The sequence below is a fragment of the Monodon monoceros genome, unplaced genomic scaffold (assembly GCF_005190385.1).
Source record: "Monodon monoceros isolate NGI ecotype Baffin Bay Population unplaced genomic scaffold, NGI_Narwhal_1 Super_Scaffold_2, whole genome shotgun sequence".
Lineage (NCBI taxonomy): Eukaryota > Metazoa > Chordata > Mammalia > Artiodactyla > Monodontidae > Monodon > Monodon monoceros.
Window position 1 is genome coordinate 31,560,633 of NW_021703776.1, and position 16,521 is coordinate 31,577,153.

A 16,521-nucleotide genomic window follows, 5' to 3' on the forward strand; every position below is an offset into this window, starting at 1 on the left:
TGTGTGTGTGTGTGTGTGTGTGTGTGTGTGTGTGTGTGTGTGTGTGTATGCATAACTGACCCACTTTGCTGTACAGCAGTCATTAACACAACATTGTAACTCAACTATCCTTCCATTTAAAAAATGTTGTTTGTTACAAAAACAAATAAAAAACAAACAAACAATGAAATGCAGTCTGAATAAAGATCTCGGTTCATCCTCAGGGGAGCTCGCTAACCCCTGAGGAACAAACTCAGCAACATGGACTCACTCATGCCAACCTTTAAATAACTGTGGTAATTATTACTAAATATAAGACCCTTGTTTTAAGAGTTGATTACATAAAAAGGCCTGAATGCCATAAGAAATAAACTTTATTTAGAGTCTGAACTATCACAATTTTAAATTGTCCTGTAGAAACTCATGCAAGTATAAAGATCTTAGACCTGTATTTTATGATAGACAATGTCTTGGTTCAGAAAACAGTAATTACTCTTAGGTTAAGGGGGTTACTACTACTATTCTATAGCAATGACAATTAATGACTTCTTTCTCCTGACCCTAACAGTAGACCTTGGGTTGCTTCAAAGGTGTCTCAAAGACCTGTATCTTCACCTTTTATTTTTGCTGGAAATTCTAGATTAACCACGGCAAAATGCTTAGGAATGCATACTCAAATCTGTAGTCATAGGAACTACTTAATTTCAAGAGCTAAATTTAGCCAATTAACATAGGGCACAAACTCATTCTTTTATTATCCAAGTAGTCCATACTTAAAGAGAAGATATAATAATAATTTACACCTAGCTCTTAGAAAATGGTAAGATTGGATGAACTAAATCCTTGGATACATATCTCTCTTTAAAGATGGTTAAATTTATAGACAAGAAAAAATGTATTCCCTTAAATTCTTTAACAGTGAAATTAAGAGAATTACCAGGAAGGTGCCACATCAAAGTGGTAATTACATAAAGAATATCAGGTTAATGCCTGAAACTGGTATTAAAGTCAACAAGTGAATGGAACTCAGTACACTCCAGGTGTTACATTTAAGGTTTAGCACTGAGGTATTACTCACCTTGTTATCGTCCATGACAGTATTTAGTGATTCAATCCACATGGGATCAATATCGCCATCCAGCACTATCCATTTTGGTCCATCATGCCTAAGATTTGCTTGTTCTCGCAGAATGGATGAGAATAGACCTATAAGTTAAGAGTCAGCAATCCTAATGTATAATGGAGTTGAGTGCTATTTACTTCTAAAATAAATTTGTCTTATTTGTACTGGAAGCTCTTTTATTCAGTAAGTAAATTTGCTATAAGTTTGTCACCTCTTTCAGGTGGGCAAACAGCACTACTTTTTGAGCTATCCCTGAGATCTAGACCAAAGGACAAGTTTTACTTCCATGAGAAGGTTCCTTAACTTCTCAGACTGAGCAACCCCAAATGTCAAATAAAGATGATAGTACCTTCCTTGAAAAACACCTGTGGAGATTTATAGCAGGTGACGTACATGAAACTCAAAACTTACACCAAATGCAAATATTAACCTTTTTCATGCACATATATTCAGTATCTATTTTAGGTCAAGTATTAATTTATTCCACCTTTCTCTATTTTTCTATAACATTATTCGAGAGAGATCATTATAAAGCTAAAGTATTCAGAAGTGCGATACATTTCTTTGGGAAATGTGTTCACTGGCATTATAATAAGTTATCATTATCTCACAAGATGTAAAGATAGAAACATTTAAAATCCAGAGTCCTTTTTGCTAAGTATTATGCGTGTTTCATGGCACAGTTAATAGCTGCTGACTGTTCAAAACTCAAGTATATAATACTATGGTGAAAAAAACTGTTTTGAGGCAGGTATGTGGAAGGTTTTGTTTCCTCTGTGAAGGATTTTGTGCAAAGATAAGTGATAGTCTATAGTAGAACCTGCTACCATAATTCATAAAAAAGCCAGCAACCTGTTCTAATGGACACTAATTTGAAAGACTTCTACATATTTTCAGCATAAACAGATATTATTCCCTTCCTGCCACAGTCCTTAAAATAAAAAAAGAAAGCCTAAGAGAGCAAATTTTGACTGTCCCACAGATTAAGGAAGCAGGGTGTACATGATACTAGGATGGAGAATGACGAGCTCTGCTCCTTTGATAGGGTCATCAGGGAAGCCTTCTCTGATGCGATGTCTGACCAGACATTCTAGTAACATAAGGGAGCAAGCCATGCAGGTATCTCCAGTGTTGCAGATGGCGGGAATACCAAGTGCAAAGGCCCGTGACAGGAAGATGCTTGGCGGGTTCAGAGAAGAGCAAGGATGCCCGAGTGTATGTGTAAGTGAAAGGCAGAGAACAGGAAATGAGATCAGAGATGGGGAAGAGGGACTCAATCACATAGAACCTCGTAGGCCTTGGATAAAGGTTGGATTCTAACGGTGATGAAACACACTGGAAACCGCAAGCAGAGAACTAATATTCTGAAGACCGCCTTCTGTCTGCTGCATGGAAAACGAATTAACGGAGACCCGTGAGGTGCGACACCGCAAATGCAGGCAAGAGATGCTGGTGGCTTGGACTCATGTGGGAGCTGCAGAGAAGGTGAGAAGTACTGGAATACAATACGTATGTTAAGGGTAAGTAAGGCCTATAGGATTTGCTGGGAGGTTAAATGTATGGTGTAAATGTGGGAAAGGACTCAAGGATGATGTCTAGATTAGTGCATTTACAGAAATGAGAATGTTACAAGTGATTTTAACAAAGGAATCTGCTTGTCCACAAAAGCTTTCAGGGCAAGAAACATGTCCCACTGACTTTTGCCCTGGCACCTAGAATAGCACATGCCTGAAACTCAGTATCTTGTATCAGGTACTTTATAAATGTTCCCTGAGGCATCTGTGTTGACTTCTCTGCTGGTTTACAGGGAGCCCTGACATAATTGATGGGGGATAAAATACACAGCTCTGAGCACAAACCTGCTGAATGCTAATCGACCACTTAATCAAATCTAGTTTTAATTTATAGGTTATAAATGCTGTTGTGAGCTGCTGTATTTCCAATAACGCCAACCCATAAACAGTAAATCTACAACCATGACTAAAATTGGCTTGAACTGAGAAATGATTTTCTGGATTAAAAAAAAAAAAAGAAAAATTTAGCACTTCAAAAGGGGAAATACTACTTGCCATCTTTCCATTCTCGGGTAGCATGATGTATGAAACCAAAGAGTTCATCTGTTGTCACAGCTTTGGGGTTTAAGTCATTCCAAATGGGTTTCTGTTTCATGTTAACATATGTTCGGTTCAGTGTTCTCAAAACCTGAAAAAGAAAGAAGGAAAAACGCTAAGAAAATTAATACTAATGTAAGCCAAATGGGAAGCAAAAGATTTCTGAAGAGTTTTCCTTAGGTATTATATGTTCCTAGATATTCTGTGTATATTGAGAATGGGAAAAAATTTACATGTGCACATTTTCATTCACATCTTGAAAAATTTAATCCCACAATCCCTGAGGATCAGTTCACCTGATTCTGTCAAGAGAAAGTCACTATCAACAGAGATTTTTAACCATGTGTGCAAAGTAAAGGACTATACGTAAATGTGCTCCTGTACATGTTATTAAAATCCACTCTGCCTGTATTATTTAGATTGCTCTTAAAATTTAGCCTGCATCCAAAGTGCTTAGAGGGTATTAAAACAGACTAATGGACCCGATCTCAGAGTTTCTAATTTAGCAGCTCTTGAGAATGACTGGTTTGAGTTCTAAGAAGGTCCCAGGTGATGCCTAGGATGCTGGTCTAGACATGCTTTGATACCTAGCGACCTAGAACAACAGTTCTCAGGAGGAGATCATCTTGACTTGGGGGAAGAGGACGTGCTACCGGGCATCTCGTGGGCAGAGGCCAGGGATGCTGCTCAACATCCTGCAATGAAAGACCAGCCCCCAGGACAAAGAGTATCCTGTACAGATGTCAATAGTGCTGAGGTTGAGAAGCCCTGTTCTAGGTAATTGAGGAAAAGAAGGCTTGGTGATAAGAATTCACAGGATAGGTCCTCTCTGGAGGGTCCAGTGGTTAAGACTCTGTGCTTCCACTGCAGGGGCACGGGTTCTATCCCTGGTTGGGGAACTAAGATCCTGCATGCCACACAGCGTGGCCAATAAGGAAATAAAAATAAAAAATAGGGCTTCCCTGGTGGCGCAGTGGTTGGGGGTCCGCCTGCCGATGCAGGGGGTGTGGGTTCGTGCCCCAGTCTGGGAGGATCCCACGTGCCGCGGAGTGGCTGGGCCCGTGGGCCATGGCCGCTGGGCCCGCGCGTCCAGAGCCTGTGCTCTGCTGAGGGAGAGGCCACAACAGTGAGAGGCCCGCATACAGCAAAAAAATTAAAAAATAAATAAATAAAAAATTTAAAAAGTAAAAAATTAAATAAAAAGAATTCTCAGGATAGGTGCTTAATACATGTGTAGTTAATTAATTGACACCTTAACCCAAATATGTGCCCAACTATCCTTTCTGCTTTCTCTGAAAAGCCATGGCTTTTATTTTAGATATTATCATCCTGATCTCCTCTCACAGGGGTTTAAAGGACTGATAAACCGTTGCCAAATACTTTAGAATAACCAGTTGCTAGATAACATGGCCCAAGCTTTGGTGCTCTAGTTCTATAAGCTTAAGCAAAGGTTGAACAGGACGGAATCAATGAAGACTAGATGAAAGAAATTGAATGTCTTAGAAATATTAAGCTTCTGTTTTTAGAAACCATTAATCTACTGAAAATGATAGAATTTAATTTTAGCCTTCCTTGCACCATGGCTCACATCTGAAACTTACTTTTAACAAAATAATTACAGGTCTATCAGTAATCTACTTTACTATTTCAAGGATCACATTTTTCAGTAGAAAAAGCCCTATACAGGGCTTCCTTTTACACGTATTCCACTTTGGGTTCTGACCTAAATACTGGCAAGTTCTAGACACCCATGCTCTAGAGTCTCATATGCCCACTCTGCTTATTTTTAGTTGCTGGTTACTAAATATGTTTATACCCAAACACCCTCAGTTAAACTGCATGCGGTTCTGCATTATACTGTCTGCCAAGCAAGAAAAGAAGGATGTTGCCAGGACTGTCAGTAAGACCAAACAAAATTAAGCAGTGAACTAAAAATGGGGATAATAACACCCATGGCCTATCATCGTTGTGCAGAGTAAATCACACATAATGCACCTAGCAGAGTACATAATAAGTATGTGGTTTTTACTTCCTCCCTTTCTTTTCAAGTTTTGTTTTGGCCCTATAGAGGGCTATATTTCTGGGGGAGTATTGAAGAAAACTATTTGGGTTTTTCTTAATGATATGGGGAGGAGACACTAGGATAACTTGGGAAATATAAGAAAATAGTTTTGGTCAATGTGGGTAGGGCCACACCAATCCTATAAGCCAGGCATCTTACTCTAGAGTCTCTCAATATGTTTACTTTGGATAAAAGAATTCAGGTACATTATCGAAAGATGAATAGAGCAGGATGGCACACATCTAAGTTAGCGAATAGGATGCTATCTCACGTGGAAAGCCCAATCTTCCCTCAGTTTACTTACTTGAACGCAATGTTCTACTAGCTCCTCTCTCCCTGCTCCCGGTATAAAGAAAGGGTTTCAACTGATCAAATAGCAATGTTAAAGTCTCAGATCCTAACTCAAAATTATGAGCAACTTCACTGAAGGGAACTCTCAAATGGAAGTGAATGTAGGTCTCCCACCCTACGCAATTTTGTTCATTTCACGGCTGAAAGCTAACAGGCGTTTACTATACCTTGCTCTTTCCTGTGCCTGCACTTCCAACGACAAAGACAGAGTGTCGCAAGGCCAACAGCTCCTCAAGCTGGACAACCTGCAGACCAAACAACCACACACTAGTTTCCTTTAATGAGTTTGTGATTAAAAAAAAAATCTGCCCATTTTCACCCAGTTCTTTCCTTACAACTTGAGTCAGCTCCCACTGACAGCATTACATTCCTGGAAAGTTAGAAAAGATGACAAGTGCAAAGTACAGTTGCTCCCAGATCTCTCAACGTAGAGTACGGGGATGAGGATGAAGAAAAACCATTACTTGCTGAGTCAGTGACACAGGCAGAAGTGAAGTACAGAGGTACTTGGTACATGGCAGGGGTTAGTTACAAAAATCAATGACTCTTCATGAAGTGGGACCAGAAACAGCATACGGCCAACATCATCTACAACTGACTAACGACTTACATCCTTTGAAATATCTATAACAGATAATCTGTATGTATTTTAACATCCATGTATTCACTACACCCCAGACGAGTGAGTATATGCACAAGCCTTTGATAATTCAGGTGATATCATATGTTTCTCCCCCATTACAAGCATGTGCTAATGACTTTATTTCCAACTTTCTCTAAGATGGAGAGAAAAGAAAGCAAAATTAATTTTTGGTGCACACCACCGAGAAGAACCAAGGAGTTTTATAAACTAATGAAAAGTCTGCTTACATTGAAAACCATGACTTACCCTCTCTGTGTTTTCACCTTCTCACAGAATGGAACTATATTAGAATGCTTTGATGTATATATTAAGGGCCTCTTAAGGTCAGTGTAATATGTAAGTTAATGTTTTGGCTGAGTATCACTTAACCACAGTTATTGTCAATGCACCTCCCAAGGGCTGCCATGACAAGGAACTGATCCTTTTACTTTGAGGATGAAGCTTTCCTCGGGCTGCAGGCGGAGCTCCATGGTGGACTGCCTGACCATCTGTTCAAAGTGGGGCACTCTCCTCCGGGGCACATCCAGGGCTGGAAACAGGTCACCAACCAGGCCCAAAAACACAGGGATGTCATCAGTCACTATTTTAGGCATATTGAAGTCCCTTAATGCTCTCATGAGTACCTAGAAAGGAAAAGAGAAAACGTTTCATTAAAAAAGCCAATACAAGGTCTAACAAACACCTAAACAGCTAAAGATGTAATCATGAGATAGACACTGTTCTCTATTAGAATGGCATTCTATCTACAGGGAGGGTAACTGCTTACAAGGTCATATATCAGAACAGCAGAAAGCTCTGCTGATACCATGGATAATCTCAGACTAAAACCAACAAAGAGGCCCCGTTCCTCCCTGGATAATGTTTTGATCTTAAGAAAGTGTCTGAGGGGGCTTCCCTGGTGGCGCAGTGGTTGAGGGTCCGCCTGCCGATGCAGGGGACGCGGGTTCGTGCCCCGGTCCGGGAAGATCCCACATGCTGCGAAGCAGCTGGGCCCGTGAGCCATGGCCGCTGAGCCTGTGCTCCGCAACGGGAGAGGCAACAGCAGTGAGAGGCCCGCGCACCGCCAAAAAAAAAAAAAAAAAAAAGAAAGGGTCTGAGGTACTTCTCTCTGTAATCTTCAAACTCCAGGATGTAAATTAACCAAGGCCATGAGACCGTTTTGTCCAAACTACTCTAAGAATCTCAGAATGATAAACTCAACCCATTTTTAGTTTCGGTTTTTCTTCTATTTTGGCTGAAAACCAAAGAGGCCTTTAGATTTTAAAAGCAGTAACTTGAACATCAGAATGACTTTTACAGAAAGAGGTAAATGTATGAAATCTTGACCCAATCATGAATTGTGACTCAAGAGGAAGAGGGAGAAAGGTTGGAAAAGAGAAGTAGAAAATCACATGATAAATATCCCTTAACATGTAAAGAAACTCACAGGAATAGACCTTTTTCAAAATCTCAAGCCATACTGCATCTTCACACAGGCTGTATATCCATTACTCTCACTACTTGTTTAACAGAGGAAAATGCACGATGTGGGTGTTATTGTTTTTCCCCACGAAGGATAGTGGAACATTCCCCTAGTAGCTCTAAATAACCAACTAGATATATCATTGGTGTTAGGTGAGCATCCCCCCTGTTGCTTTCTTTAAACTCATCTCACAACCCATGAAATGGACATACTTTCTTCCATTAGATTATGTCTTCATGGACTTTTTCAGGATTAATATCCCAACTCAATCAGATTTTCTAAATGTTCCTCAGAGAAAATCAAACATTGATTACTGAATTATTTATGATTGCCAAAATATTTTTTGTGGCTGATATTCCAGAAGCACTTACAAAATCACATTTTCTTTCATATATTCATATCCTTTTACTCAAGAATACTTGTGGTCTTTTATAACATAAGAAATGCCAGTCCTCAAAATATCCTGTATTAAAAATGGATGTGATGCTTTTTAAAAAGTCATGCTATGTATGACCCACCATCCAGATATATATACTTTTATTTGTACAAAGCCATTAAGCTCTTCACTTGACAAAATCATATTAGCATTGCAGTACCTGATCTTCAGGTCTATTTTTATCTCCTCGTTTCAGGGAGCCAGCTACAACCAAGACAGATTTAATAGCACGAAGTCCCCAATCATAATGATCCTAAAATCAAAACACAGATACATTTTTTCAAAGATTTTATGAGGGAATCAGATTCTCATTCCAGAAGTAAAAGCCAAAAGCTAAAAAAAAGAGTTCAGATAAATATGTGTCTTAATGATGTAAAACAATATTCTTTTCCCCTCCTTGAAATTGCAAAAACCGTGTCCCTTCAGCGTCCTGCTTCTTTTGCCTGATTCTCCACCTCTGTCAGCAAATCTCTTCTTTCCATAGCGTTTAGTTGCAGTATTTGCCCAAGGCTCCATTCGCCTTCCTCCCTCTGTTCTCTCAGTAAGCTGCTAACTCAGGGGTTCAATTATTCCAGTGTTTTCACTTCCAACCACAAGCACACTCCTCGTTTTCTACCGGCAGCCCTGCTATTCCACCCATTCCCAGCCCTGCATCTCTAACTTCCCTCATTACTCTTTTTTTTAAATTTTATTTTTAATTTTTTTTGGAGTATAGTTGATTTACAATGTTGTATTAGTTTTAGGTGTACAGCAAAGTGAATCAGTTATACATATACATACATCCACTCTTTTTTAGATTCTTTTCCCATACAGATCATTACAGAGTATCGAGTAGAGTTGCCTGTGCTATACAGTAGGTCCTTATTAGTCATCTATTTTATATATAGTAGTGTGTATATGTCAATCCCAATCTCCCAGTTGATCCCTCCCCCACACCCCTTACCCCCTGGTAATGATATCATATGATATTGCTTATGTGTGGAATCTAAAAAGGGTACAAATGAACTTATCTACAAAACAGAAATAGAGTTACAGATGTAGAAAATAATCACTGAACTTTAATAATCCAGTTTTGACTGTATTAAGTGCCAACATCCAGGCTGGAGCATCTGAGTGATTAAGAAGTGGAATCTACAAAAAGGGGTACAAATGAACTTATCTACAAAACATAAACAGAGTCACAGATGTAGAAAACAAACTTATGGTTACCAGGGGGTAACCGGGGGAGGGATAAATTGGGAGATTGGGATTGATATATACACACTACTGTATATAAAATAGATAACTAATAAGGACCTACTGTATAGCACAAGGAACTCTGCCCAGTACTCTGTAATGGTCTATATGGGAAAGAATCCAAAAAAGAGAGGATATGTGTATATGTATGACAGGTTCACTTTGCTGTACACTTGAAACTAACACAACATTATAAATCAACTACACCCCAATAAAAATTAAAAAAAAAAAGTTCAGTGATTAAACCAATACCTCTTCGAGACTTCCATATTACCCCTACACGAGATTCCTTCACAGGCTCCGAGCTCCTGGAGCATAGACCCCATGCTGATTTTTTGCCTTCTAGGTCCTAGCACAGTGCACAGCACACAGCACACAGCACAGGGCAGGAGGCTCAGGAAAGATACACTCTATTAGCTGACTGACTGTATGTAACCCATCTTCTCTCCTTTGTCTTCTGTCCACAATCCACATAGTAACAACCCTTCTCTCAATATCTCCCACCTGTGCGTGTGGGAAAGTCACTTAACCTCTCCAATCCTTACTACCATCATCTCTAAAAAGGTAGATTAAAGTATCCACCCACTTCACAAGGTTGCTGAAGTAAAATGAGTTAATGCTTTGTAAGTAGTGAAGCAACACATGTAAATGTATATGCTTTTCAGTACATTAATAGATAATAAAATCAATTTAGTGTGTCTTAACCATCATTTTGTTGGTACTAAAATAGAACAGAATGGAATGAAAAATACCAGGGTGCACTGCAAATAAGGGTAAGAAGTGTTTGGTGAAGATTTTTGTTTCAGTGGTGCTTGGGTGCGTGTGTGTATGCATGTATGTGTATATGCATGTATGTGTATACTGACTCTCAACAGAAAGGTATTTTTTACTGTGGGTCATGTTAAAAATCATTTGAAAGCCACTGATATACAAAGAAGACTAGGGCTTGAGAGGAGGGAAACAGAGGGGAAAGAGGAGGCCAGGGAGATTGGGGAGGGGCTAAGTCATCACAGTAACACTATTAAAGGAGAGGATGTACAAAAAGACACATACACCCCAATGTTCATTGCAGCACTATTTACAATAGCCAAGTCACGGAAGCAACCCAAATGTCCATCGACAGACAAATGGATAAAGAAGATGTGGTACATATATACAATGGAATACTACTCAGCCATAAAAAAGAATGGCATAATGTCATTTGCAGCACCATGAATGGACCTAGAGATTATCACTCTAAGTGAAGTCAGAAAGAGAAAGACAAATATCACAGGGTATCACTTATATGTGCAATCTAAAATATGACACAAATAAACTTATTTATAAAACAGAAACAGACTTACAGACATAGAAGACAAACTTATGGTTACCAAAGGGGAAAAGGAGGTGGAGAGGGATAAATTTGGAGTTTGGGATTAGCAAATACAAACTACCATATATTAAACAGATAAACAACAAGGTCCTACTGTATAGCACAGGGAACTATATTCAATATCTTGTAATAACCAATAAGGGAAAAGAATATGAAAAAGATTATATATGGGGCTTCCCTGGTGGTACAGTGGTTGAGAGTCCGCCTGCCAATGCAGGGGACACGGGTTCGCGCCCTGGTCCGGGAAGATCCCACATGCCGCGGAGCGGCTGGGCCCGTGAGCCATGGCCGCTGAGCCTGCGCATCCGGAGCCTGTGCTCCGCAACGGGAGAGGCCACAACAGCGAGAGGCCCGCGTACCGCAAAAAAAAAAAAAAAAAAAAAAAGAAAAAGATTATATATGTATGTGTGTGTATATAACAATCACTTTTCTGTACACCAGAAACTAACACAGCATTGTTAATCAACTATACTTCAATTAAAAAAACAAAAACAAAAAGACGACTTGATGACACTCCTAAACATTTAAACAGCGCAAACAACTGCTAACATAATCTTCACCATTTTCATCAGGTTATTCCTTTGGTCAAAGATGTCCACTGATTCTTCTCAAATCCATTCCTACAGCTTAGAAAACTATCACTGGACTGTGTTCCTAACTCAGCTTTTCTGTCCGGGACAAATTTCTTTCCCCTCATCTCATCTCTGACACTGCTGTTGAGTTGGAGAGCCCTTTCCTCAACTAGTCTACCCCTCGCACCCTCTCCCTCCTGTAAGTGGTTACAGATGTCCTAGAAAGGGTTAGAAAGGACTGGATTTAAATCTTGCTCCTACCACTTATTAGTTGGGAACTTTGGATAGGTTATTTACTCAGTTTCCTCACCTGTAAAATGGAACAAATAAGACCAAATTCATAGTATTTTTGTCAAGATAAAAAGCTAACACATGGTGCCTGTTCAGCAAATGTTGGTTTCTTTCCTCCTTCAAACTATGATAATTTTTTCATCCTCCATTTCCTTCTAATTTTTATTGCATGTAAACTAAATCTCCTACACAGGTTCTTTGAAGTCAGAAATCTAAGTGTTTGCTTCATTTGTTCTGTGTTTACCCCGTTCATCGTTGTCAGCAATAACTATATTACTTGAATACAGTAAATGCTTACTAAATGTGTTTAAGTATTAGTACTGGGAATGGGGTATGGTTGCAACTCCATGTATCCTGGGTCCGGTAACACTTTTTTCTTCTGACGTTTTCCCATTATAAAATTAAAAGGGGCTCATTGAAAAAAAATAAAATATCACAAACAAGAATAGGAAAAAAATTTTAAATACTCACAATCTTAGTACCCAGAAACAAATGTTAAAAATCACAATGCATTTTCCAGTCACTTAATATGTATATAAAAACACACAGTGTAATATAAAATGTACTGAATAAAACACACGCAAATTGTAGATCACATCGACAGTTCGCTGTGCTGTTTTTTGCATATAACATTGTCACAAGCATTTTTCCACATTATCAAATTCGATATGTTTTACCCCAGAATATAAATTCACAGTTGTTAAAATGACAATATGAATTTGCCTCTCAGATTCCAAATTTCACCCCAACAAAGGGTAATTTAAAATGAGTACATCTGGCAGTACAGGTAACTGAGTGGTTCTAGCTGTGATATTTTAATACTTTCATCCTTCATCCTGGAACAACTGCAAAATAATGTCACCAGGAATTAACAAGAGGTCACCAAAAGAATGAAGTCAAAGGTGACCAAAAAGCTAAATTTAAAAACAGTGATGCTGATACAGATGGCATTTTTGTGGCCCACCAGCAGCTTCAACGAAACAGCAAGAAGGTAGTAACTGGAGAGTAATGCATTTATTAATTTGTCCCATTTCAGAAACAAAGGAATTGTAGAGCAAAAATAAACACAAACAAAAAAGCCAAGTCTACCTTCAAATAAAGAATTACCAACAAAACGAGAAAATCTTTCATTTAGCATTTCTCAAGCGTTTTTCAGAAAATCAGCTTTCCCTGGCTCTTATGAACACTCCCGCCATCTTTCCCTGGAAAATAATATTCCCACCAGGAAAGGGAGGCATCATAAAATTCATATCTAATTACAGCACTGATAACATTTAAAGAAAATCACATAGCCCACTGATAAAAGCTGTATTAAGTACAAATAAACCCTTCAACTTAAAATGTCTCAAGTTTTTTTTTTTTAACAACCTTTATATGTGCTCTCCATTACTGGCTCCAAGTTGAAGATGAGGAAATTGAGGCACTTAGGGACTAAAGCCATATCCTTTTTAGCACAAGGAGTATATTATTTTTTTTGTTCTTTGTTTTTGAATTTTATTTATTTTTTTTATACAGGTTCTTATTAGTCTTATTTTAATTTCAAAAAAAAATGAAGAATTGTAAAATTCAGATTTTCAAAATTTTGGGAAAAATATAAAACTACTCCTAAATGTCTAACCGTAATTTGAGCGATAAATTACCCAGTGTCCATACTTCAGAAGCTGTTCTAATGGGGTGTAAAAACCCAGAAAAAGTAACATAATACCCCTCACCTGCTTGGACAGGAGCTCCTTGCAGAGCGTGTACAATGTAATAAACTTGCGGGCTAGTGAGCGTGCATCCACAAAACCTTCAGCAACTAACAGGATTTCACAGATTAGCTCGATGTCAGGGGCCACCATGGCACAGGGTCTACAAAGTAAATATGAAATTTTGTTTTAAAATGCAATAAGGTAATAAGTACAAATGGCTGAAACCCAGTGATTAATGTGTACCAACATTCTAACCATTCCCAAGCAGGTCACAATTACCTCTGTCAATCATAGCTAACAAGACCCTTCACTTCAACTAAAAAATGCCCAGGAGTTACTAGACACATAGAAAAAGGTGGAAAATATGCAAATGGCATAAGCACGGGTGTAGGAGCTGAAGGGAAATCTGTGGGTACAATCGGTAAACTTCCATTTTAAGTTGTCACTGCACAAAGATGAGTGATGTTTTGTGCTTAGAGGCCAGCCTTTATTTGTGGCCAGCGCTGTGCTGGTGAACAGTTAACAACCGGCTCTCCAAAAAATAGTGTTTGCTGACTTCCATGGAATCAGTACCTCCACCGTGGCTGATTTCAATCTACCAACACGGTATCACTAAACTTGCAGCTGGCACGAGATGTGAGGTTGTACACCACCATACAGACACAACAGACACAAGTACCCTAAGAGCGCAAGTGTTGATAAACTAATTAGGAAATCATGAGTTTGAATGCTTATCACCTTTGTCTTTAATAGATGTTAATCAAAAGTTTATATAATTTGTTTTTTTATTAGTACCTGTGCTTTACAGCCACCTCACAAAATTCATGAAAAGTTAACCATCAGCTCCTGGGCTTCCCTGGTGGCGCAGTGGTTAAGAATCCGCCTGCCAATGCAGGGGACACGGGTTCGAGCCCTGGTCCGGGAAGATCCCACATGCTGTGGAGCAACTAAGCCCATTGCCAGAGCTACAGAGCCTGAGTGCCACAACTACTGAAGGCTGCACGCCTAGAGTCCATGCTCCACAACGAGAGAAGCCACTGCGATGAGAAGCCCACATACCGCAGTGAAGAGTAGCTCCCACTCGTCGCAACTAGAGAAAGCCCACGTGCAGCAATGAAGACCCAGCACAGCCATAAACAAATAAATTAATAAATTTAAAAAATTAAACAACAACAGCAACAAAAAGTTAACCATCAGCGCTTTCAAGCTCATACCAGCCATCTCCAACACTGCCTGTGGCCAGCTTTTAAGCTGAAAATTTATGAAAACATAACTTTCAAATTCCCTTCCTTTTGGAGGAAGACTTCCAAAAAGTTCTCGCAGGACAATTACCATTAAAAGCAACATTTGAGGGCTTCCCTGGTGGCGCAGTTGAGAGTCCGCCTGCCGATGCAAGGGACACGGGTTCATGTCCCGGTCTGGGAAGATCCCACATGCCGCGGAGCGGCTGGGCCCATGAGCCATGGCCGCTGGGCCTGCGCGCCCGGAGCCTGTGCTCCGCAATGCGAGAGGCCACAAACAGTGAGAGGCCCGCGTAACGCAAAAAAAAAAAAAAAAAAAAAAAAGCAACCTTTGAAAAAATTCCACTCAACTGAAGTCCAGTGCAAAGAAGGAGCCAGAGTAAATAAGCCTGTCATTTTAGACTTTTCCAGTAATATTTACCCATCTGTTTTTTGTAAATATTATTACAGTCTACTGCAAGCCTATCTAATTTTTCATCCTAAACATTCCTGAGTCTCTGGATCTATGTTATTCACTGCTTCTACCTAAAGTAGCCTCATGTTTTTTCCCACAGTTTTTTATGTAAATAGGGGAGGGAAGAGGCTAGCATATTTACTTCACTGGTACTTCCACTAACACTGACAACTGATATTCAATGAGTATTCTTCATACCATAAGGGATGCTAAAAGCTTTTCAGGCACTCTCACTCAGTTCTCTCAACTCTTTGATGTGCTACTCTTCTTATCTGTACTGTACTGAGGTGCAGACTAAGGTCCTGAGCAGTACAAGCACACAGCTGAGGCCACGTGGTGGGGGTCATGATACTCTCAAGGCTCAGGCATGCTGCTTCCGCTCATGAACACTACTTTCATCACCCAGTTGTCCTTCAAACTTTGCTGACACCAGTCCTGACCCCCATACACAAATGAGTCTGCACTTGCTTAAACCAAATTTATGAAAACTTCACAAAATAATTCCCAATTTTAAGACCCAAATGAAAACATGTATTGATGCAAGATGAACCGTATACAAATGTAAAAGTACTGCAGAGATGTACAATTTTCAAATGAAAATATTCTATAATCATTACATTTATTTCTAGGATAGTTATTCTCTAGAATGTTTTTTTCAAGGAAAATGGACATTATAAAATTGCTATGCTAGAGAGAAAGCTATTTTATGAGGAAAGGAAGATGTTCACTAAAAGCTGCTAGAATAATTGACTATAACAGAAAAGAATTCTGTTTAAATACTCATTTCATGCTACTTATCAAAATAAGCCCTTAACAGATGAAGTACATTTGAAAAGTCATAATATAAAAATTAAAAGAGAATATAAATGAAATATGCTTAAACATCTAGATGGACAGACAAGCAAATTTTAAGCTTAAAAGAATTTAAAGACATCACACTAAAAACTACAGAGGTTCTTACATTATATGTGAAGTAGCATATTATTTTGAAGGTAGACCGTGAACAAAGACACATATTGTAAACACGAAAGAACTCTTAAAAAGTAAAACTGATAAGCCTCTAGCTCATCAAGGAAACAAAGGGAGAGAAGACACAAATTACCCTTACCAGACATGGCTCTCAGGACATCACCAGAGATAATAAGAGAATATTATGAACAAATTAATGCCAATAAATTCAACAATTTAGATAACATAGAGAAATTCCTTACATGATGCAAATCATCACAACTAATTGAAGAAAAAAATCTGGAAAATCTCTGTATCTATTAATTTAATTGATCAGTAAAAAGATTCCCACAAAGAAAAATCTAAGCCCAAATGGGTGAATGGCTTCACTGATTAATTCTATCAAATATTTAGGGGGTAAATAATACCAATCCTACACAAACTCTGAAGAAAATAGAGAAGGGAACGTATGTCAAGTCATTCATGGGGTCAGCATTACCCTGATGCCAAAACCAGATGAAGATATGACAAGAAAGCACACTACAGAGC

General features: G+C 38.9%; 1 protein-coding gene across 1 annotated transcript in view; it reads right to left on the minus strand.

The window, feature by feature from the left end:
- DNAH11 (dynein axonemal heavy chain 11) overlaps window positions 1-16,521 on the minus strand; it is a 315,311-nt gene that overhangs the window by 162,045 nt on the left and 136,745 nt on the right. The window contains 6 exon segments of the mRNA XM_029233957.1: window positions 1,058-1,208; window positions 3,168-3,304; window positions 5,794-5,871; window positions 6,698-6,892; window positions 8,328-8,420; window positions 13,351-13,489. Of these exon segments, the coding sequence (XP_029089790.1) occupies window positions 1,058-1,208; window positions 3,168-3,304; window positions 5,794-5,871; window positions 6,698-6,892; window positions 8,328-8,420; window positions 13,351-13,489 (793 nt within the window).